This window comes from Ailuropoda melanoleuca, chromosome 1, assembly GCF_002007445.2.
Source record: "Ailuropoda melanoleuca isolate Jingjing chromosome 1, ASM200744v2, whole genome shotgun sequence".
Classification (NCBI taxonomy): domain Eukaryota; kingdom Metazoa; phylum Chordata; class Mammalia; order Carnivora; family Ursidae; genus Ailuropoda; species Ailuropoda melanoleuca.
In genome coordinates this window covers 14,952,941-14,975,848 of record NC_048218.1, presented here as the reverse complement: position 1 = coordinate 14,975,848, position 22,908 = coordinate 14,952,941, and the positions used below count along the sequence as shown (strand labels likewise).

At 39.4% G+C, this 22,908-nt stretch overlaps 2 protein-coding genes across 2 annotated transcripts in view; one reads left to right on the top strand and one right to left on the bottom strand.

Annotated features, from left to right (window-relative positions):
• Nucleotides 1–846: 846 nt before the first annotated feature.
• Nucleotides 847–14,318, bottom strand: RWDD2B (RWD domain containing 2B). Its single transcript, XM_011227351.3, has 7 exons — nt 14,183–14,318; nt 12,267–12,770; nt 8,221–8,397; nt 2,625–2,851; nt 2,449–2,516; nt 1,961–2,323; nt 847–1,349 (listed from the first exon to the last, which is right to left on the bottom strand). Exons 4-7 carry the CDS (start codon nt 2,826–2,828, stop codon nt 1,115–1,117), a joined length of 870 nt encoding a protein of 289 aa, XP_011225653.1. The 5' UTR covers nt 2,829–2,851; nt 8,221–8,397; nt 12,267–12,770; nt 14,183–14,318; the 3' UTR covers nt 847–1,114.
• Nucleotides 14,191–22,908, top strand: part of USP16 (ubiquitin specific peptidase 16) — a 31,423-nt gene continuing 22,705 nt past the window's right edge. The window contains exons 1-3 of the mRNA XM_034655890.1: nt 14,191–14,317; nt 17,386–17,487; nt 19,253–19,464. Coding sequence (XP_034511781.1) covers nt 17,427–17,487; nt 19,253–19,464 — 273 coding nt within the window. The 5' untranslated portion in view covers nt 14,191–14,317; nt 17,386–17,426. The remainder of the gene's footprint in view (nt 14,318–17,385; nt 17,488–19,252; nt 19,465–22,908) is intronic.

Genomic DNA, 22,908 nt, shown 5'->3' with positions numbered 1-22,908 from the left:
ATACACTGACAGATTGTCATTGTGGAATAAATGTATGTGCAATCATACTGGTCAATTTTACCTGATAGGGATGTTTATATATCAAATATGTAATCATTGGTAATAATCTAAGAAAGTTATGTTTCCTAACATTTAACTACAGTTTTTCTTTCTTTTTTTTAAGATTTTATTTATTTGAGAGAGAGTGATGGAGAGAGAGAACACAAGGTGGGGGGAGAGGCAGAGGGAGAAGCAGACTCCCTGCTGAGCAGGGAGCTCAATGTGGGGCTTGATCCCAGGACCCTGAGATCATGACCTGAGCTGAAGGCAGATGCTTAACTGACTGAGCTACCCAGGCATCCCTTAATTACAGTTTCTTATAGTTTTGTTTTTTTTTTTTTTTGAGACAGAGAGAGAGAAGGGAGGGATAGATGGAGAGGGAGAGAGGGAATCTCAAGCAGACTCACTGCAAACTTGGAGCCCGACTCAGACCTGATCCCACCACAAGACCATGACCTGAGTCACAATCAAGAGTTGGACGCTTAACCGACTGAGCCACTGAGGCACCCCTCTTACAGCTTTTATTGTGTCTTTTTCATTATATAGTGCAGGCAGGACCATGCGACTTGCTCTTCTCTCTTGATTTCTTATACTTAAATCCATTTTTATTTTTTAAATTTATGTTTATTTTTTATTTTTTTAAAGATTTTATTTATCTGACAGAGAGACAGCCAGCGAGAGAAGGAACACAAGCAGGGGGAGTGGGAGAGGAAGAAGCAGGCTCCCAGCAGAGAAGGATTCTGGGATCATGACCAGAGCTGAAGGCAGACGCTTAGCAACTGAGCCACTGAGGTGCCCCTAAATTTATTTATTTTTAAAATATTTTATTTATTTGAGAGAGAGACTGAAAAGGAACACACAAGCGGGGGGAGGGGCAGAGACAGAAGCAGGCTTCCAGCTGAGGGGAAACCTGATGGGCACACCCATGATCCCCAAGATCATGACCTGAGCCAAAGTCAGATGCTTAACCGACTGAGCCACCTAGGCGCCCCAACTTACATATCTTTCAAGAAAGACTGGGGGAAAATTCAAAAGGCCAGCAGTGACAAAATACTTTCAATACTCCTTTGCCCAGTCACTGTCCTTCCACACCAAAGAACATCTGGAAAACATCCGCACATCCTTTGGCGTTTAAAAACTGATACAGCTGACCAAAGTCCATGTGGTTTCCTCTGGCTCCATTAACACTGAACACTTTTTCTTCAAAACCTGAAAATTTTCTCTGTCTTTCTATTTTGTCATTTGTACCATCATAAGGAATGTCTTCTCGATGGCGAATTAAAATTCTCTTCCAGTTTAATTTTCTGAGTCTGAAAAGAAATTTTCAAAGTAGACATATTGAAAATGTGTTTTGTCTTCTAGAGCATTGAAAATAGAAGTTATAAAACAGACTTATCAATGCCTTTTCCCAGAAATAAAAAGATTTACTTTTTATCTCACAGGGATTTATTTTAATCAAATAAGATGGTGGCCACGATCCTATCCCCAAACTCATTTATTGCTACTGCCTCATATCAACATTTTAGAAATGTGGAAATTGCTGTATCTCAAACTCTCAAAGGGATTTCTTAGAAACTCATTTAGGATGCCAGCACAGAAATGAGAAGATTAGAAACCACTTTGTTTCACAAGGTATGCACAGCTTATCATATTGTTAAGAAGAATCAGATCCATGGAAATGGAGGGGATCATAACATCTTGGACAGGGGCACAATTAAACAGCTATTTACAGAACATCTCCTATGTGCATTACATCAGGGAAGCGGGTGATGCCGATCATATGTGAGTTCTGTTTTATCCATTGACTTGAGACTGAATCCCCATAAGGTACAACCCCAGGGACATACTAATTTCCACATCTCTAGTATCTTGTTTACTGCTAAAATTATTGACATAGCATACAACATTTGTGAAAGCACACCTTGACCAGAATTCTTCACAGGCACTTTGTGGGCCTTCCACACAAACAACACCAGGTTTCCCAGGCATGCTAAATCCAGATAGGGAAAGCTCCTTTGCCCACTCTAGAATATTCTTTCTTTTCCACTTGCTGTAGATGTGATGGCTATAGATCCATAGTCTTGTAAGAATGAGATCAATTGGCTGGAGTGTACTTCCTGGAGCAGGGGAAGGTATGGTGTCTCTGCTGATATAGCCAGAAGCATGTTCTCTAACCCACTCCGTGGCATTCAATATACAGACATCTCCGAGACAATTCTTTTGCAGGTATGTGGTCAGATCTGTGTTCAGCTGAGTCTGCTGGGATCTACTTAGGGATACTGATCTGATGGAAAAGATATGGGATAAAAAAATTAAATCCATTTTCTTGGAACAGAAAACAAACTTAAGCATTGCTTCTATTCTCAGGTTAATTTTAACCTTTGATATTGGCCAATTTCTGTAACATACCTGACAGTAATTTCAGGCAGAACTTCAGGGTATTTAAAGGGAAGAATACAGGCCAGAGAAAACATCACCTGATTAAAAAAAAGAAGAAGAACAAGAAGAAAATGCCCTAAGTGGTGTTTTAAGTCTTGACAGGGTTCAGTTCTTCTAAAAGCAAACTGAATTACCAACTGAATTACCATTGCTTCTTCAGATACATCCAGGTTCACATTGATAGTAAAGTAAACTTTCGAAGATCGTCCCTCCATTGTCCTCTTTTCAATACAGTCTTTCAGTTCTGCTAAAGCCAGCTGGTCATTCACTATGAGCTCGTTCTCACAAGGGAACATACTGGCTAGCAGGTCTAACTCAGAGAGCTGGGCCTCTGCCTGTTCAATCTCCATCACTTTTGGATATCTGTAAATTTCTAAGGATAAGAGAGATAATTCACAAATACAATCAATAGATCAATATAGGTCCTTACTGAAAGTGTGTTTGGTTTCTTCATAAAATGTGAAATTAAACAGATTTACTAAGTATCCAAACTATGGGCCAATCCAGTGAAAGCCATAAAACTTAACCAGGCATCAAATTCCTGTGTATCTGGATAGTCGACCTGGAATCTTGAGCTACCACAATGAACAATTTCATTGAAATAAACTAATTATGTAGTCAAAAGCCGTATCAATGATATAGCTAGGAGAGAGGTTATGACTGGTTACTTTGGAAACCTAGAATGAACAGAATAAGTAAGAGAGTTAGTTTTGTGGATAGTTAATACTTTTCTCTTAATATTAGTGTTTATTAGTTTTTAAAAAGTAGAAGAATGTGAAGAAGAGAAAAGATGCTAACAATCCCATAGCTCAAGTAACCTCTGTTAACATTAAAAAAAAAAAGTACTAGGTTATAAAATTCAAGTGGTAGAAGGTTAAAAAATGAAGATAAAGTTTCAGTAGGTGATCTCTTCCCCTACCTGCCTTAGTCTCCCATCCAAGGCGAAGAGTTTAGGTGTTACAGAAACAAAAAATATTTTAGGCATTATACACTTACGTAAACGGAAAATATATGGTGGTATAATGTTTTAGTATATGTAAAGAGTGAGATATATAATCAAAATGTATCCATACGGAGCATATAAACATATCTTTTTTCCCCACCTCTTCCCCTCCAAATATGTCAAAGGTCTATTCACTGTCAGTACATAGTGATTTATCTCATTCTTTCTAGTGGTTGACTGTCATACTGAATCATGTTGATATGTCATAATTTATTGCATTCTTTGCCTATTCATGGGCACTTGGGTTGTTTCCATACTTTTGCTATGATGAACATTTCTTTAATGTAAGTTTTTTTCATACATACAGTTTGACAAACTTAATATTATATTCTCAATATGTAGAGGTGGCTTATTGGGTCAATAGGTACAACATTTTAGATTTTGGTAGACATTGCCAGGCTGCCTTCCAAAAGTTGGCATGCTGAAATTTAAGTTTTACATAGCCCTCCCCCCTTCTATTTTTATTAATTTTATTAATTTTAAAAAATATTTTATTTATTTATTTGAAAGAGAGAGAAAGGGCACATGAGCGGGGGAAGGGGGGCAGGAGAGGGAGAAGCAGACTCCCCACTGAGCGGGGAGCCCAACTCAGGGCTTGACCCAGGACGCTGAGACCATGACCTGAGCCGAAGGCAGATACCCAACTGACTGAGCCACTCAGGCGCCCAGCCCCTCTCACCGACCCACCTCCCCAATTCATAATACATAATCTTTTTTTGGTGTTTTGTGTCTGTGTGTACCATTCATGAGTTTTTAAGTAGGCATGCATATTCATCAACTTCTGCTTTCATGGCTTTTGGCTTTGAAAAGTCTTCTCCATTCCAGGGTTATAAAGGTTACCGAGATGCTAATCAAGTAGGATTTTTTTTTTTAGATAAATTAATTCAATTTGCAAGAAAAAGCATGGGAACTTCTGATAAAACATGGAGGCTGTTTCATTTCTCTGTGATCCCATTAAAATGAGAATAAAAGGATAAATTCTCAAAGACAAAAGGAAAGGAAATAACAAAAGCTATCAACAAAATTTTGGAAGGTGAAAAGGGGTAAATGAATTATAGCTAACTTATATTTCAGCTTTCTTCCCTCTATTAACTGCTTGGTCAGGTGGGTGGGGGAGCTGCAGAATTTCAGGAAGGCTCAGGAACCAGCACCAGGTACCCTAGAAAGCAGCAACGTAGTGTGCAGTAGAAAACATGAATTTGTTGAAAGTCTTGAGTCTAGAGTCTAGACTTAACTAGACTCTAGTTTAGGATTTCTCAATCTTGGCACTATTGATATTTCAGACCAGATAATTCTGTGTGTGTGTGTGTGTGTGTGTATGTGTAGGAGGCAACCTCTGCTTTTAGTTATTGTATTTAGACAACTTACATTTAATGCGATTATTGATATGTTTGGACTTAAGTCACCTATTTCATTTTCTGTTTGTTTTCTATTTCTTTGTTTTCTTTCTTTTCCCTGCTTCTCCCTCTACCCCCTGCTTGTGCTTGCTCTCTCTCTCAAAAATATATAAATAAAAAAAAAGTTTTAGAAAGTCTTGATTTCCCCCTTCATTCCTGAGGATATTTTTACTGGATATGACATTTTAGGTTGACAATTCTTTATTTTCAGCACTTGAAAAATATCATGCCTCTTCATTTTGGCCCCCATAGTTTCTGATGAGAAATACTCTCTTATTTGAAACTTATAAATACTCTCTTATTTGAAACTTATAGCAAAGGTTCATTTCTTGCTTGCTTTCAAGATCCTTTCTTTGTCTTTAGTTTTCATAGGGTTGACTATGATGTGTCTTGATGTGAATTTCTTTGGGTTTTTTGTGCTTGACATTCATTTAATTTCTTGAATCTGTTTATGCCTTTTGACAAATTTGAGAAAATTTCAACCATCATTTCTTCAAATACTTTTTCAGCTCTCCCCCTCTTCCAGAATGACGTTAGATCTTTTGTTATAGTCCCATTCTTTTTTTTTTTTTTAAAGATTTTATTTATTTATTCGACAGAGATAGAGACAGCCAGCCAGAGAGGGAACACAAAGGGGGAGTGGGAGAGGAAGACGCAGGCTCCCAGTGGAGGAGCCTGATGTGGGGCTCGATCCCAGAACGCCGGGATCACACCCTGAGCCGAAGGCAGACGCTTAACCGCTGTGCCACCCAGGCGCCCCTGTTATAGTCCCATTCTTAAAACTCTGTTTGTTCATTTATTTTTGGCCTCTTTCTCTCCACTGTTCAGACTGGATAATTTCTACTGTTGTATCTTCCAGTTAACTGATCCTTTCCTCTGTCCCCTACCTTCTGTTCCTGAGTCCATCTACTGTGATTTTAATTTTGGTTATTGCGATTTTCAGTTCTATCATTTCCATTTGGTTCTTCTTTATATCTTCTATTTCTTTACTGGGACTCTTTTTTTNTTTTTTTTTTTTTTTTTTTTTTTGCTTGAAGTGTGTTTATAATTGCTTACTGAAAATTTTTTAAGGTAGTTTTTTTTTTTTTTAAGGACTTCATTTATTTGACAGAGAGAGATACAGTGAGAGAGGGAACACAAGCAGGGGGAGTGCGAGAGGGAGAAGCAGGCTCCCCACTGAGCAGGAAGCCCAACACGGGGCTCCATCCCAGGACCCTGGGATCATGACCTGAGTCGAAGGCAGACACTTAACTGACTGAGCCACCCAGGCACCCAAGATAGATATCTTTTTTTAAGTTTTATTTATTTAAGTAATCTCTACATCCAATGTGGGGATTGAACCCATGACCCTGAGATCAAGAATCACATGCTCCTCTGACTGAGCCAGCCAGGTGCCCCCAAGATAGGTGTTTTAAAATCTTTGTCAGGGGCACCTGGCTGGCTCTGTAGGAAGAGCATGCAACTTCCTGATCTTTGTCGTGAGTTCAAGTACCATGTTGGGTCTATAGTGATTACTTAAGAATAAAATTAAAAAAATAAAATAAAATCTTTGTCAGATAATACTACCATCTCTGTCATCCTGGCATTGGCATCTATTTTATTGTCTTTTTTATTTAGATTGAGATTTTTTCCCTTCTTTTTGGTGTTATGANATCTTTGTCAGATAATACTACCATCTCTGTCATCCTGGCATTGGCATCTATTTTATTGTCTTTTTTATTTAGTTTGAGATTTTTTCCCTTGTTTTTGGTGTTATGATNTTGAGATTTTTTCCCTTCTTTTTGGTGTTATGATTTTTTTTTTACTGAAATCTGAACATTTTAGGTATTATGAGACTCTGAATATTACTCAAATCTTCCATTTTAGCACACTTTTTCTGATACCCTGCTTCAGAAGGGAGAAAAAAGGGGGGCTTATGGCTGGGAAGGGTGGAAGTGCCTCCTTATTGTTACCCACGTGGCCTCCACTAACACCATGTTGATGGGTCACTTTGTTAATGCTAGGTGTTGGTGAACGTTGGACTCCCCACTAGACTTCTTGGGTATCTCTCCAGCAAGGTAAAGGAGGGATGCCTTGTTATTGCTGCATCAGAGTGGAAATACAGGCTCCCCATGTAGTCTGACATGGATCTGACATGGGTCTGACACTAAACTCTGGTAAGGTCCTCATTATCACTAGGCAGAGAGGAAAGTCCCAGATACCTATTCAGATTTTTTTGATACCATCCTTACAAGAAGTGGGCATTGAAATGCTTATTACAGCTCAGTGAAGGTGGAATCTAGGTTCCCTTTGCTGGTGTGGTAGGGGAGGAGCCCCAGTGTTTTCTTTGGTATTTGCCTGGTGTAGATAGAGCATTTATTATCCAAATGTTTTCCATCTTGCTCAGCTGCACGTTTCTTGGTATTTTAGCCAGAGAGAACAGGGTTTTTTGAAGCTTTACTTTTTNTTTTTTTTTTTTTTTTTTTTTTTTTTTGGTTTGTAACCTTGGTATTTCTGGATTGCTGCTTCTTTAATCAAGTCTCGGATATTTGAGGCAAAAAAAAAAAAAAATACCCAAGGAAGTTACCACTGTGTCCTTCCTTGGGTCCCAAGGTCCCTAGTTGGTCTGCCTTCCCCTTCACTTTTCAGAGTCTTTTGTGTTTGTTTTATACATAGTGTCTAGAATCTTCAGTTGTACTTAGCAGGACAAATTAGGAAAAATACATCTACTCTGTTGTTCCAAAAGTGGAAGTCCCCCTACACAATATTTTTAACTTACTGAATTAGTGTGCATGTGCAAACACACACACACACAAAGATGGTTAACATCTGGTAATTATTATAGAAGAAAGAGTTGGTATAAGGAAAGCTGATCTAAAGATTCCAATTCTGTGAAGCTGATCTAAGGGGAAAAAAGTCAGTATGTAAAAAAAGGTGTTTATAAGGATGTTCATTGCTTATTATTTATGATAAGAAATCAGACATGACCTAAATGTTCAACAATAGATTAAATAAATATACATATCTGAACAGAATATTTGAGATCATTAAAAATATATATTAACACTGATATTCATGATACAACAGTTACTTAAAAAAAGTAGACTGTAGAATATAAATAGGTATGATAATATTATTCATTGTTATATTATTACATACATGAAAAAAGTCAGAAAGAGAATTCACCAAATTAGTTTGTTAAATGTGGGTAGAAGGAAGAAGGGAAGGACAAATTTGTATGCTTCTATATGTTTGAAGTTTTAGGATTAGTATGTAGTCCTTCTGAACTCAGAAAAAAACAAGACTTACAGATCTGAAAAGAAAAAGAGCTCAGTCCCTTCGCTCCAAAGGAAACAGGCTTACCTTCTCAAAGAGAATTTACTCTGTGAAACCGAACACCATTATCGTGGCTAATGGCGTCTTCATGGAATTCCTTCTTATCTTTGGGTAACTGTTTATTGAGTAACTACTGTATATAGAGCTTCATCCTTCATTCCTTCCTGGAGCTTTCTATTTAGTTTGAGGATCAGGATGTATTATCTGGTAAGATAAAGAACAATGAAGATAAAAAAGGCTAAGTGTTAAATGACTAGTATAGGCATTATTTTTGGGATTCAGAGGAGTACATGATCAATGAAATGGGCTATCAGAAAAGATTTAAGGAAGGAGACAGGATCTGAGTTGAACCTCTTCTCTAGTTTTTTTTTTTTTTTAAGTTTTATTTATTTAAGTAATCTCTACACCCAATGTGGGGCTCGAACTCACGACCCTGAGATCAAGAGTTGAATGCTATTCTAACTGAGCCAGCGAAGTGACCCTGAGTTGAGCCTTAAAGATAGGCTAAGACTTAGACAAGTGGAGAAGGAAGCATAGCTGGGAGAGAAGAAAGGTCTGTAAGGCAGGAAAACACAAGAAAAATAGTATAGACTTAAACCTGTCCCTTCCTCACAACCTGAGTACAAAGGTCTAATTCAAGGGCTCATTATTTGGACCATTTTCTCTTACACTAGTTACTTTTTGTTTGTCTCCTAAATACATTCTTGGACCTTCTTTTCCCTGCTCTAGACTCTGGAAAGCTGACCTCTGCAGCCTATACCACCCCATTCTTCTTTCTTGTAGTTAGTTTCAGCTAATGCTCTGGCAGGAAGGGGGAGAATGGGAGGAGAAAGAAGCCAGGGTATTTCTTCACCACACTTTTCCTGTTTTGGTGGGATTCTGGCTACGGCCGTGACCCTCAAGACCATAGCTTTTGTGGGCAGCCCTTCTTCCTCAACTCCAGCAACTCTTCCAGGCCTAGGTGCCTAGGGGCACCTCTGTAAACAGTCCCTTCATCAAGCAGTCTCTTCAAAATTTCAAAGTTGAGTGTGTATCTAATTTCTTCTAGAACCTTGACTCCTCTTACCTGGACTCTGCCTCCATCATCTCATGCTCCATGTTGTATGTACATATCGTATGCAGTGTCTAACAAAGGTCAACCAAGACATGCAAGAGAGCACCAACTACTTATTAGGAAAATGGTCACATAATTCGTGATTGGGTAACAATGTTGCAGTCTGAGATGAGGAGTAGGGGTGTGTTAGGTTTCCCTCAGTTGAAGGCAAACTAGCTGAAGACCCTGACAGCTACTTAGTGGAATGAATTTATCCCAGTTCACCATCTGGCTGTCAGTTTCACAAACTGGTAACACAAAATGCCAGCACAATCAGAGTGGATCCAATTCAAAAAGGCTGCCTTGGATGATTCATTATCAAGCCCTCTAAGAACATGTCCTCCCTTTATTACATCTTCTTTATTCCATCCAATATAGTTGGATTGTTTAATATTAGAAAATGGTATTTAGTCAACAATTTAGCTAGTTCACTGTATGGTAGTTTTAAAGAATAAAAAAAGTTCTTCTACTTAAATAGAAAAATGTACATTAGTCACAACTGACCGATTAATAACTGTACTGGGTCCTGTCAAAAACACATCAAGGGTTATGAGAATGACTAAATGTGGTGGGGTGTTGAATTCATTATGATTAACTGGATAGGAATCAGGAAAATATGAAGCACTCTTGTACACATTGGGCTGTCTCCACAGATCAGAGAATAAATCGATGCCAACAAATCATTCCTAATCCCAGTGCTTTTTCAACTAAAGTCATTGAAACATTGTTTATCAAGGTGTCAGTGCTATGCTGGGAAAAAAAAAATTACACAAAGCATTTTGTCCTTAAATAAGTTCTCGAAATGCTGAACGACACAAGGTTTAACAGGTTTCTTTAGGGTGACCGTGGGCCATCCCATTGTCCCGACTAGTATTTATCTTAGACAAAAATAACCCCATTTGGACAATAAATTATGTGGGCACACTTTTTGTGTGTAGCTTCTCAAAGTCTTTGTTGTTAGATTCCCATATGGATTGTGAATTTCTAGGAAGTTTTAGTATGCTAAGTATCTCAAACCTATTTAACCCCAGATTTCTCCCCCCCCCCGACTTAATATTAGCTCTCTTCTACACAGAACAGATCAGGAATCCCTGCTTTGTCATCTAGCCACCCTAATATAAGTAGTTTAAATATTATCAATGCTACCCATCATCTTTGAGTTCTTTTCAAAAACTGTTAGAGCTGCAAACACTTCTCCCTTCTTTAAACACATTGTTTTCTTTACTAACCAGTCACTTCATATTATTTTATATCCTATTTCCATTTGACATCCTCACTTATGCATTTGCTCTGTTATTAAAAAAAATATTCATGTAAGTATTCAAAATCCCTGAACTCATTGGAATTCCACGAATATATTTTCTAGTCTTTTTTAAAGTTGAGGTTAGGTAGTTATTAGAGGTTATTAGATGATTAGATGGTTATTAGAGGAAGTGAATTTATCATATTTTTATCATAGTGCTTTAAGTATGTGCTCTGCTACTTAAACTGCCAATGTGCACTTAACAATTGTGTGACCTTAGGCAGGTGGCTAAATTTCTCTGTGCCTCAGTCTCCCCATCTCCAAAATGGGAATGATAGGGTTGTTGTGAGGATTAAATGATGATGTGTGGAAGGTGCTTTAAACAGTGCCAGGCAACAGAGTAAGTATTATAAAAATGTGTCTTGAGCATCTATCGTGTGTCAAGCATTGTCCTTGGTACCAAGACTGTAACAATGAACAAAAATCATACACAAAAAATGCCTTTTCCAGGAAAGAAGAACAGCAGGTGCAAAGGCCTTGTGGCAGGGAAGTGGTAGCCCAGGTGCCGGAGCAGACTAAGCCTGGCGCAAGATTTTAGGAGACAACATTAGAGGAGAAGTGTGGGGCAGTTTATGTTAGGACTCAGAGGGCATGGCCAGGACTTTGGATTTTATTCTAAATGATATGGAAGGCCACTGCGGGATTTGACTTACTTATGGAGAGGCCCAGATCTGATGCTGTGAAATGTGCAGGGGAATGAGGATGAAAGATGGGGGACGAGGAAGGCACTACAATGATTTGGGGAGAGATGACAGTGGCTTGGATTAGGATGTGGTAGTCCAGGTGGGGAGCAACATTCGAGTTCTGGACATACAGAAAGAGTAAAACCAACAGGATTTATATATGTGATATGGAAGAATGAATCCAAGGCATTAAGAAACTGGAAGGATGGATTTGGCATTTAGGTAGGGAAGATGGTGGACACTTGAAGCCGGGTTTTAGAAATACTACCTAATGAAGTTCCTATTAAGACACCTACTCAGTAGAGATGTTCAGAAGACAGCTGGATATACAGTTATGCAGCTTATGAGGGTACCTGGCATGTTTGTTGTCACCGAGTAAATGAAGTTGGGAGCAAGTCCCACTGAGTTCCGAGGTCTGGAAGATGAAATAGAGCCAGCAAAGAAGTTTGGGGCCAAGCGACCAGTGTGTGAACAACTATGGGAGTGATGTTACAGGCATATCATTTAGTTGTCCAATTATTTTCATAGATAAGATTTCAATGCCAAAAAAACACTTGAAGAGAATTTTCGGACTCAATATTTCAGTGAATGCTGTATGAACGTAGAATGAAAATTGTTATTTCCTAAGTGGAATCATTCTTTTTCCTCGCAGATTTTTATTTTACAGAGCAGAGCGGGTCCAGGCAGCACAAGACCTGATACCCGGCAAGTTGCAGGGGACCACGACCGAAACCTTGTGCGCAGGCGCAGTCGCCCCTAACAACTGACTGGGCCTGGAGGTAGGGGTGGGGGTGGTGGTGGTGGTGAGGGTGGGAAGGGAGGGTCTGGCTGAGGGCGGGGTCAAGAAGGGCTGAAGCCGGCTCTAACCAATGAGCAATGTGTAGCGCGCGGGAAGGCGGGGCCACGACGCCGCCAAGTTCCCGGAGGGATAAACGGGCTTCTGCCACAAGGGAAATCCCCGGTTCCGGTGGGCAGCAGTAGACTGAAGACTCACCTGGAGCCATGAACCCCCTCGGTGCTGAAACCCTGGATTTTGTGGCTGCACGGACAACTCAGGTCTCATTTACAGGGAGCGTCAGAGTTCCAGCACTAGGCAATCCGAAGCCTACAAACCACTCCAGCGACGCGGCCTAGGGGAAGTGAGGCAAAGCCCTCTCGGTTTGGCGCATGCGCCCGCGCGGGGGGGGGGCTACACGCCCCGGAAGCGCATTGGTAGTGGTTGGTTGGTCTTCGCAGGTGCTCGGCAGCTGGAATTCTTGGCAACGCACTTCTCAGTCGCAGAGTTCAAATTCTACCCTATTGGCATTTACCAGCTACAGTCACAGAAGTATTAGACGGCACTGTTTCCTGGATTAAGGAATGGTCCATTAAAGTAACGCTCCTTAAATTCAAACATGCGTAGGAGTCGTTCGGTTTTATGTAGCTTGGTATTCAGTAGTAGGAGTGGCGTTCTCTGTTCTGCTGATACCTTACCACACAATAGGGATGCTTCTGGCCCCTAAATAGAAGGGCATTAGAGAGAGGTGAGCCTGGATGGTGGTCGTGGAGACTTTAGGAAATATCGTGTTATTGCATAGAAATTTATCTCTGATAATAAAAGGACAGTTTAAAGGGGACTCCACCATGAGAGTAATTTAATTTTTTTCTTCACAATCTAAATATAGGTAATGCACTTTTTTCTGTATGTTACATATTCATTTTAGAAATCTCAAGATTTTTTGCGGACATTCATTGGTATAAGGTATCAATAACTTGCACAACTTTTTTATGAAAATAAGATTAGTACCTACGTTTTCATAGCTGCATGTTTGACTTGGTGCTTTGTGGGCATTTTTCAATGTCATTAATCAATTTTTCTCCAACTTTTTTTAAATTAAGATTTTGTTTATTTGAAAGAGAAAGGGAGAGCACAAGCTGGGGGAGCCGCAGGCAGAGGGAGAAGCAGGCTTCCCTAGGAGCAGGAAGCCCGATATGGGGCTGGAGCCCAGGACCCTGGGATCATGACCCTAGCCAAAGGCAGACACTTATCCGAGCCACCCAGAGCCCCTTTTCTCCAGTTTTTATGAGAAATTTCAAGCATGCAGTAAAGTTGAGAGAATTTTGCTGTGAAGTAGTGGAGTGACTCTCAAGGGAGGAAAAAAAGAAGGGGGCGATTTTGCTCTTCAGGGGACATTCGGTAATGTCTGAAAACATGTTGAGTTGGCACAACTGGAGGGGTGCTTCTGGCATCTAATGGATAGGGTCCAGGGATGCTGCTCAACTTTCTGCAATGCTGAAGACATCCCCCCTCAACAAAGAACTTGCTGGTTTAAACTGTCCATAGTGCTGAGGTTAAGAAACTAATGCTATCATGATTCTAGGCACTACTGTAACATTTTATTCTACCAGCTTTGTCATATATCTAATCCATTCAACAATCCATGTTTTGATGCATTTCAAAGCAATTGCAGACATTAGCATAATTCTAAGTACTTCAGCGTGCATAACATTAAGATGCAAATGTTTCACTTTTTATTTTGAGGTAAAAATGAAATGCACATCTTAAAAGTATATTTGCTGAGTTTTGACAAACGCATACACCTGTGTAGCTCATCAACATTTAGAAGGCGACTGGGCAGAATTAGGGGATCTGCGTGAAACGTAAATCTTACGCTCCTAGCCAGCCTTCAGATGTAATGTGAATAAGGTAACCCATCCAGGAGACTCCAATACTCTGACCACCTCCAGGTACCCATGCTTCCGAAGCATTTAAACAACCCCATAATTACACCAGAGTGGGGAAAACGGCCAGCCAGTATCCTCCAGGCGGCTGTATCTGAACTTCCGGAGGGAACCGCACGCAAGCGCCAATGAAATAGCATCAACGCTGCAGGCCCCTGGGGCTAAGCCACCTCCCATAATGCCGCGTACCGGAAGTTGTTGCTTTCTAGGGGTCAGTCTGGCTTCGGCTCTGTCGCTCTCTATCCGTCACCGGGAGGAAGACGGAGCTGGCTGCCCAGCCCACAGGCTCATTAGGGGATGCAGTTATGGGCGCTGTCGTCGTGGGTGAGTTCTGTTCCCACTGACTCGCAGTCACCGCTCGCATGACTTCCTGCGTTTCGAGAGCCCGAATTTCCTGCCTTGACCTCGTTCTTGAAGGCTCCTCTTCCTTAGGCACGTTACACGGCCTCGGCCCGGTACCGCGTTCTCATTGGCTTCATGTCCTGTCAGTTTCAGCAGCTGGCCAATGAGTTGTCGGTGCTGGCGCCCTGATCGACCCCGGACCCGAAAGTACCCCCGTGGGTGCGGAGCAGTTGGAAGGGAAGGGGAGGTGTGGCGGGCGCCGCGCGGCCGGGAGCACCCTCAGGTTGGGGTTGGGTTTGCTGCCGAGTCCATGTGGTGGTTAGTAGGAAAAGCGGGATCTGTCATCTCACCGATTCAGTGAACCTAGGGTAGGTCAGATCTACGCAAAACTTGAAAGCCATATTTAAGATCTGCTGACAAAGTTTTCCAGGCGCTTCCATTTTTAATGGAATCAAGCAGGCATGGGAAGACTGGGAAGGAAAGGGAACTGGATTAGTATGCGAACCGGCAAGACCAGCTTTGATTTGAATTTTGTGTGGAGTCCTGCAAAGAGTAATTTGGCTGAGAAGTTGACTCTCATCTGAAGACTCACCTGAAAAACTTAATAGATTTATTGATGTTTTATAGCTGATGGTACTCGCCACTCTTTTCTGTAGACTCATTTGATGTCCTTTATAGCTGCTAACGATTTATTGCAGCGCTTTCCACAGCTTTGAAGTGAACCCCTACTGTCCTCTCCCTGAAGTAGTTACAATTAAGTTTTTCTTTGAGTCTGGGCTACTGCAGTCCTCAAACCAGATTTGCTAGTGCTGTCTTCACTGCTGGAGACTTCTTAATTCTTACCTTTTTGTTTTTCACTGGAACCTGTTTGCTTCATTCTTAGGTGTACCTACCTTTGCACCTTATAATCATCTTTTATGTCTCAGGTACTATGCTCTTTTTCTGTTTCAATGCAAGCAATATTTCTTGAGAAGTATTTCTGTATGTACTAACACTATATTAGGAAGTGATGCCTAAAACCATTTCTTTCTCCTAGAACTTTAGATTCCAGATAGAGAAATAACACGTGTCCAGGTCAAAGATTTAAGAAGCAGCCCATCAGATTAGGGGACAAAACGAAAAGTGCACATTATAAAGGTTGGGGAAGTTCAGTTGAGAGGTTTATTTAGAATGGTTGTCTAAGGCTTCATTGAAATGGACATCTTAGAGAATTGGTAAGATTTGGGTAGATGGAGAGAAAACATCGCAGCTAGAGATCAAAGTCATAGAGGTGGGGCCACAGTATTCTGGAGAGACTGGCTTGATTGGAATACAAAGAGTGGTGGTCTTGGAACTGAAAGATCTGTGTTTTAATTCCATCTCTGCCACCCTGTGCTCTTCCATCATTTTGTTTCTGAGTTTCTTCCTTTAGCAGAATGCTCCATTTAAAGGGTTGTTGTGAAAATCAAGTAAGATAGTGTTTATGAAATGGCTTTGAAGATCAAAAGCACTGTATAATTAAACTTTAGTGGTTCTTTACTAAGAAGTAATGATAATCAGGATTACCAGAGCATTGAGGACGATTTATAAGGGAGTGCACAGCTCAGGAGCATGGATATGATGAAAATGGTATTATTAGAAGATCTATCTGGTACTGGAATGCAGCACAAATTAGAAGTAGTTGGATTGGAGACAAGAATTTGGGTACTATTTTTTTCCCTTAAAATCTATAATTCTAGAGAAGATAAATTATGTAACATGTTATTTTAGGGTGACAAAATGTACATTAAAAAGTACCCTAGTTTTATATATACCTGTATATTTTGTGTTCTTTTGTTTGTTGTTATTTAATTAATTTATTTTTAAAATATGGAGCCTTGTTACATTTTAGATGATCCTTGGAAACTTTAACAATTACTTGATGTGGCACTTCATATAAACCTTTTTGAATTAACTTTACTTACACTAACCAAGTACGAGCTAAAAGAGGAATACTTCTAAGACCTTAGTCAGGACAGGGTGACAGCTAAGTATCAGAGTTAATTGGGAAGTGTTTTCAAAACCTGTCTCCCAGGTCCTACTTTCCACTTATGTAATCAGAATTTTAATAAGCATCCCAGGTAAAATGATTATTATAGTCATTTAGGTGATTTTGACACTTAAGTTATTCAAGGTGAAGTACAGATTTTCAAAATCATTATTATTTAAAGTTACTTAGATTATAGGTACTTTCAGCATGTTTCATGTATTCTAATTTTGAATTGTTGACTAAGGAGGTGAAGATTTGATGTACAGCTAGATTTGTCATAGTCTTCCAAACTGATTTTGGCAGATTATATGTACTTTCAGCACTTTTCATGTATTCTAATTTTGAATAGTTGACTAAGGAGGTGAAGATTTGATGTACAGCTAGATTTGTCATAGTATTCCAAACTGATTTGGCAGTCAACAGTTGAGAATGCAGTTGTAATAAATTCTCAGTTAGCTAATACCCAGAGGGAATCCTGGTATGGAAAATGTGGAACAGTGGGTCACTTTTTATATTTGGCTTTGAAATTTGTAAATTTTCTAACTCCCTTTAGTAGATTATCTTCAGAATTATAACAAATTTTTCATGGAGAAATTATCAGTTTAATTTGCATAGACTGTAGAGCTAAGAAAGATAGTTTAGAAGGAAGGGACATTATTCTGTTTCAAAATGCCACCACCACTCCACATTTATGTATTGAGAAGTTGAATTCCTAACTGTGTCAAGTGCTGAAACAATTTTAAGATCTGTGTAAGAAGACACAGGTTCTTTCCTGACTCTTTAACATTCATTGCAAAACTCTTAATCTTACTAAGAATCAGTTTTCTAAGCTACGACAAACAGGGGTAATACTATCCTATCTATTTCAGAGTTCTTACTGAAAACTGGATGATGTATGTGAATGGTCTTTGTAAATTATGAAGTGTGATGGACATGTAAAATATGTGGCTTAGTTACTATCGCCTAGAGAAATATAAAGCATACTCTTTTTTTCTTTCTTTCTTTTTTTTTTTTGTCAAGCTAACTTTATCTTGTTTTCTAGATTGTTATTTTGTGTCAGTAAGTAATCCATAAAGTGCCAACATGGGAAAGAAACGGACAAAGGGAAAAACTGTTCCAATTGATGATTCTTCTGAATCTTTAGGTATATTTCACTGATTGAATCTTTAAAGTTATGTATATATCCCTAAATGGACATATATTTTAATATGCACAAATGGGATCAAAATGTACATTATTGTTCCTGTAATTTTAACTTAATGTTTATATCTACATGTCATTTAATAGTCTTAATATTCTTAATGGCATGATACTCCATTGATGTAAAGGACCATGGGTGCATATTTCACAATTTACTTAGGTAATTCCCCACTGTTAAATTTAGGTAATCTTTAACTTTTCAGTGATAGGTATGGAATGATAGTAAACGTTTTTGTAGCTAACTCTCTTTGCACATCCAGCTATCTTTTTAGTACAGATTTTAGAAGTAGAATTGCTGAATTAAATGGCATAAATATTTTCAAGGCTCTTGAAATACTTTCAAGGTTCCATAGCCAAATGCCTTTCAAAAATTTTTTACTGATTTACAGGCCCCCTGGCAGTGAAATAAAGTGCCCATCTCCCTTAACATTATCAACACTGGCTAGTGTCATTTGTAAACATCTGCTGATTGTCTAGTTGAAAAAGAGTGTTTTCTATTTTTAGTTTTTGTGTGTTGTTGTTGTTGTTTTTTTTTTTTTTTAGTTTTTAGTTTTTAGTTTCTTTGACCACCTGCTGGGATTTAGTAGTTTTTGTGTGATCTCATTTGTATTTATTTTCTCTGGGTGCAAGTTCATTGTACATAAGCTAAATGTGCCACTTGACTGGTTTCTGAACCTCTTGGGTCCCCGAAACAACTGAAGCATTTTAGAGTGACTTGCAAAGCCCTTTACTGATCTGGTCCCAACAGGGTTTTTGGTCTCAGGTCCATCTGCTCATTTTTATGCATGTGTGAGGAGACAGTCTGAGGAGACAGCATGCACTTCGACATTTTATACCTCCATACCTTTGTTTGTGGGATATGGTCTTTTCAGTTGTTCTTTAGTCCCTGAATTCATAGTTTAAAGTGTGAGCTTTGAGGTCAAGAAGACCTGAGTCCAAATTCTGGCATAGCTACTCTGTAGTTATGTGATCTTGGGCACTAATTCTTAGTTTTCTCATCTGTCATTGGGGATAATAGTGTCTTTCTTTTAGGGGGATTTGAGAATTAAATGAGATCATGTATACAGAAACATTTAGCACAGTGTCAGGCCCATAGTAAGTGGTTAATATTAGAAAACTTTCTTACTGTTAATAAGACTGTACAGGTGTTACCTATCCTAGATAACCTTCTTTGATTTTAGCCCTTTGTGTACTGCTATAGCACGTCTTGGAGATACTTTTTTTGTTTGTTTTAACATTGTGGAGATTCTTATACATTTATTTCTTTATCTGCTTCTGCCAGAATACTACTCAAAGAGAAGAGCTGTGGCTTGGTCTTTTTTAGGTTCCCTGGCTCCTACCACAGTGCTGGGCCTGCGATAGTTGTATTGTTGACATAATGAAGAACCTTCTTCATGAACCTTTTAAGATAAAGAGAATAATTAATATGATAAAGGCCTTAACTTAAAGGAAATAGTTAAATGAATTGAAGTGAATTTGGGATGATGATGTTTATACCTAGGACTTCAAAAAGCCAAAATTTCAAATTTATATAAAATCTTTCTCACATCATCATAATATTCAAATGTCAAACAGAAATTTAAGCTTTCAGATTATCTAACAGTTTGTTTATAAATTCATTTTTGGAGTTCAAATGAAGGGTAAGGTTTGAGTTTAACTGCAGAAAGCCATTTTTACCTCACATACTCCTTTGTTATTTGTTTTAATAGAACCTATGTGCAGACACATTAGAAAAGGATTGGAACAAGGTAATTTGAAAAGGGCTTTATTGAATGTGGAATGGAATATTTGCCAAGATTGTAAGACGGACAATAAAGTAAAAGATAAATCTGAAGAAGAAGCGGAAGAAAACCCTTCAGTTTGGCTATGTCTTAAATGTGGCCATCAGGTATGCTTACGTTTTGATCAATATGGGATTTTGTAAAACTCCTTGAAATTTATTTTAGAAGGTATTACGTAAAACCACAGTTTGGGTGAGTAGGCCAACTGGCGTTGGATCTGTTCCCTGGGGAACAGATTTGGGGATGGAGGTTTGTGTATAGGTGGTTTATGGGGGAGTGTTCTCAGGTACCACAACCAGCAAGAGGGTTAGGGAGGCAAGGTTAAGCAGAGGGAGAAGTTGAAGTAAGAGGCAGTGCTGTGGGGCCTCAGCTGATTCCACAATGAATTCTGGCCTTCAGAGATGTCCTGAACTGAGGCAAGGGGTCAGGCCTTTGTGCTTGTGCATAGACTAAACACTGGATGTGGGATGCTGCTGGGGAGGGGGACTAACCTTGGGCAAGGCAGCTCCATTACACTGAGGATAATTCCTGGGGTTGGATAGACTGAGCTGTGAGCATTCGTGGCAGCTGGAGGAATGAGTACCTGGGTCTTGGGGAGTGGAGGGTATCTAGGGGCAGAACAGCTCACAGGTATTGCCGTGGTACTAAAGGTCAGAGCCTCTTTCTCTGTTCTTGGTGGCAAGGTAAGTTCATATGTTAGGCAACTGGGCTGCTAGGCTTTCCTGTCATGAAGCTTCAAGATGAAGCAGAGGACTTTTTTCCTGACAAATTGAAATTTTTATTGAGATAATTATAGATTCATGTGCAATATAAGAAATAATACGGAGATATCCCTATGTACATTGCCCTATTTCCCCCAGTGGAACTTTTTTTTTTCTTTAAGATTTTATTTATTCATTTGAGACAGAGCAAGTGAGAGAGAAAGAGCACGAGCTGGTTGGGGGTGGGAGCAGTGGGAGAGGGAAAAGCACACTCTGCTGAGCAGGGAGCCCGATGGGGGGCTCGATCTCAGGACCCTGGGACCATGCCCTGAGTCAAAGGCAGATGCTTAACCGACTGAGCCACCCAGGTGCCCCCCCAACCAGTGGAACATTTTATAAAACTATTGTATAATATACAACCAGGATATTAATATTGATACAATCCATCCATTTTAATCAGTTCTTCCTAGTTTTACTTCTCTTCATTTGTGTGTATGTGTGTTGTGCATGTGTGATTGTGTATATTGAGTTCTGTGTAGCTTTGTCACCTGTGTAGATTCATGTATCTACCACCACAGTTAAGATACTGAGTAGTTTCAAATTACACAGATCTCTTGTGTTTCCCATCCCCCCGCCCTTTTTTTAAAAGGTAGGCTCAGTGTGGTAGCTGGTGAGGGGGAGCTTGAGCCCATGACCCTGAGACCAAGACCTGAGCTGAGATGAAGGGTTGGATGTTCAACCAGCTGAGCCACCCAGACACCCCACATGTTGCCCTTTTTTAATTATACCCATCCCTACTACTGTTTCTCCCCCAAGCCCCTGCTAATCTGTTCCCTATTTCTAAAATTTTGTCATTTCAAAATTTTGTATAAATGGAATCATACAGTATACAACATTTTTGGATTGGTTTTTTTCACTTAGCATAATCACCAGAAGAGTCATCTAAATTGTGTGTATCAATAGTTCTTTTTTATTGCTGAGTAGTATTCCGTGCTATAGATGTACCACAGTTTGCTTATCTTCTCTTGAAGGACATGGGGGCTGCTCCCATTCCAAATTTGGTGATTACGAATAAAGCTGCTATGAATATTTGTATACAAGTTTTTATGATTTCATTTTTCTGGAAAAATGTCCAAGAGTGCAATTACTAGTTCATATATTAGTTGAATGTTTAGTTTTTAAGAAACTGCCGAACTGTCTTCCAGAATGTCCGTCATGTTTTATATTCCCACCTGCCGCGTATGAGTGATCAACTTTCTCTGCATTCTTGCTGGCATTTAGTATTGTCACAGTTTCTTATTTTAACCATTTTGATAGGGGAATAGTGCTATCTCATTGCTGTCAGACAATTTAAAAGCATTTGAATGTTGGGGCCCCTGGGTAGCTCAGTTGGTTTTAAGCATCCAACTCTTTTTTTTTTTTTNTTTTTTAAAGATTTTATTTATTTATGTGACAGACAGCCAGCGAGAGAGGGAACACAGCAGGGGAGTGGGAGAGGAAGAAGCAGGCTCCCAGCAGAGGAGCCCGATGTGGGACTCGATCCCGGAATGCCAGGATCATGCCCTGAGCTGAAGGCAGACGCTTAACGACTGCGCTACCCAGTCGCCCAGCATCCAACTCTTGATCTCAGCTCAGGTCTTGATCTCAGGGTCATTAGTTCAAGCCCTGCATTGGGCTCCATGCTAGGCATGGAGCCTACTTAAAAAAAAAAGAAAAAATGAATGTTAGCAAAGAACGTATTTATTATTTGTATTTGAAAGGTTTTTCACTGAAGGTCTTAAATATATATGGTGAGAATGAATATATTTTGTTACTTCAAATTTTTCAGAATACATTTCCTATTACAAATTATATTTTGCTACCTATTTAGTTCCCAAGGGTAAGACAATATCACTATTAGTTTATTGCTGAGTAGTATTCCGTGCTATAGATGTACCACAGTTTGCTTATCTTCTCTTGAAGGACATGGGGGCTGCTCCCATTCCAAATTTGGTGATTACGAATAAAGCTGCTATGAATATTTGTATACAAGTTTTTATGATTTCATTTTTCTGGAAAAATGTCCAAGAGTGCAATTACTAGTTCATATATTAGTTGAATGTTTAGTTTTTAAGAAACTGCCGAACTGTCTTCCAGAATGTCCGTCATGTTTTATATTCCCACCTGCCGCGTATGAGTGATCAACTTTCTCTGCATTCTTGCTGGCATTTAGTATTGTCACAGTTTATTATTTTAACCATTTTGATAGGGGAATAGTGCTATCTCATTGCTGTCAGACAATTTAAAAGCATTTGAATGTTGGGGCCCCTGGGTAGCTCAGTTGGTTTTAAGCATCCAACTCTTTTTTTTTTTTTTTAAAGATTTTATTTATTTATGTGACAGACAGCCAGCGAGAGAGGGAACACAGCAGGGGAGTGGGAGAGGAAGAAGCAGGCTCCCAGCAGAGGAGCCCGATGTGGGACTCGATCCCGGAATGCCAGGATCATGCCCTGAGCTGAAGGCAGACGCTTAACGACTGCGCTACCCAGTCGCCCAGCATCCAACTCTTGATCTCAGCTCAGGTCTTGATCTCAGGGTCATTAGTTCAAGCCCTGCACTGGGCTCCATGCTAGGCATGGAGCCTACTTAAAAAAAAAAGAAAAAATGAATGTTAGCAAAGAACGTATTTATTATTTGTATTTGAAAGGTTTTTCACTGAAGGTCTTAAATATATATGGTGAGAATGAATATATTTTGTTACTTCAAATTTTTCAGAATACATTTCCTATTACAAATTATATTTTGCTACCTATTTAGTTCCCAAGGGTAAGACAATATCACTATTAGTTTTTTTTTTTTTTAAAGATTTTATTTATTTATTTGACAGAGATAGAGACAGCCAGC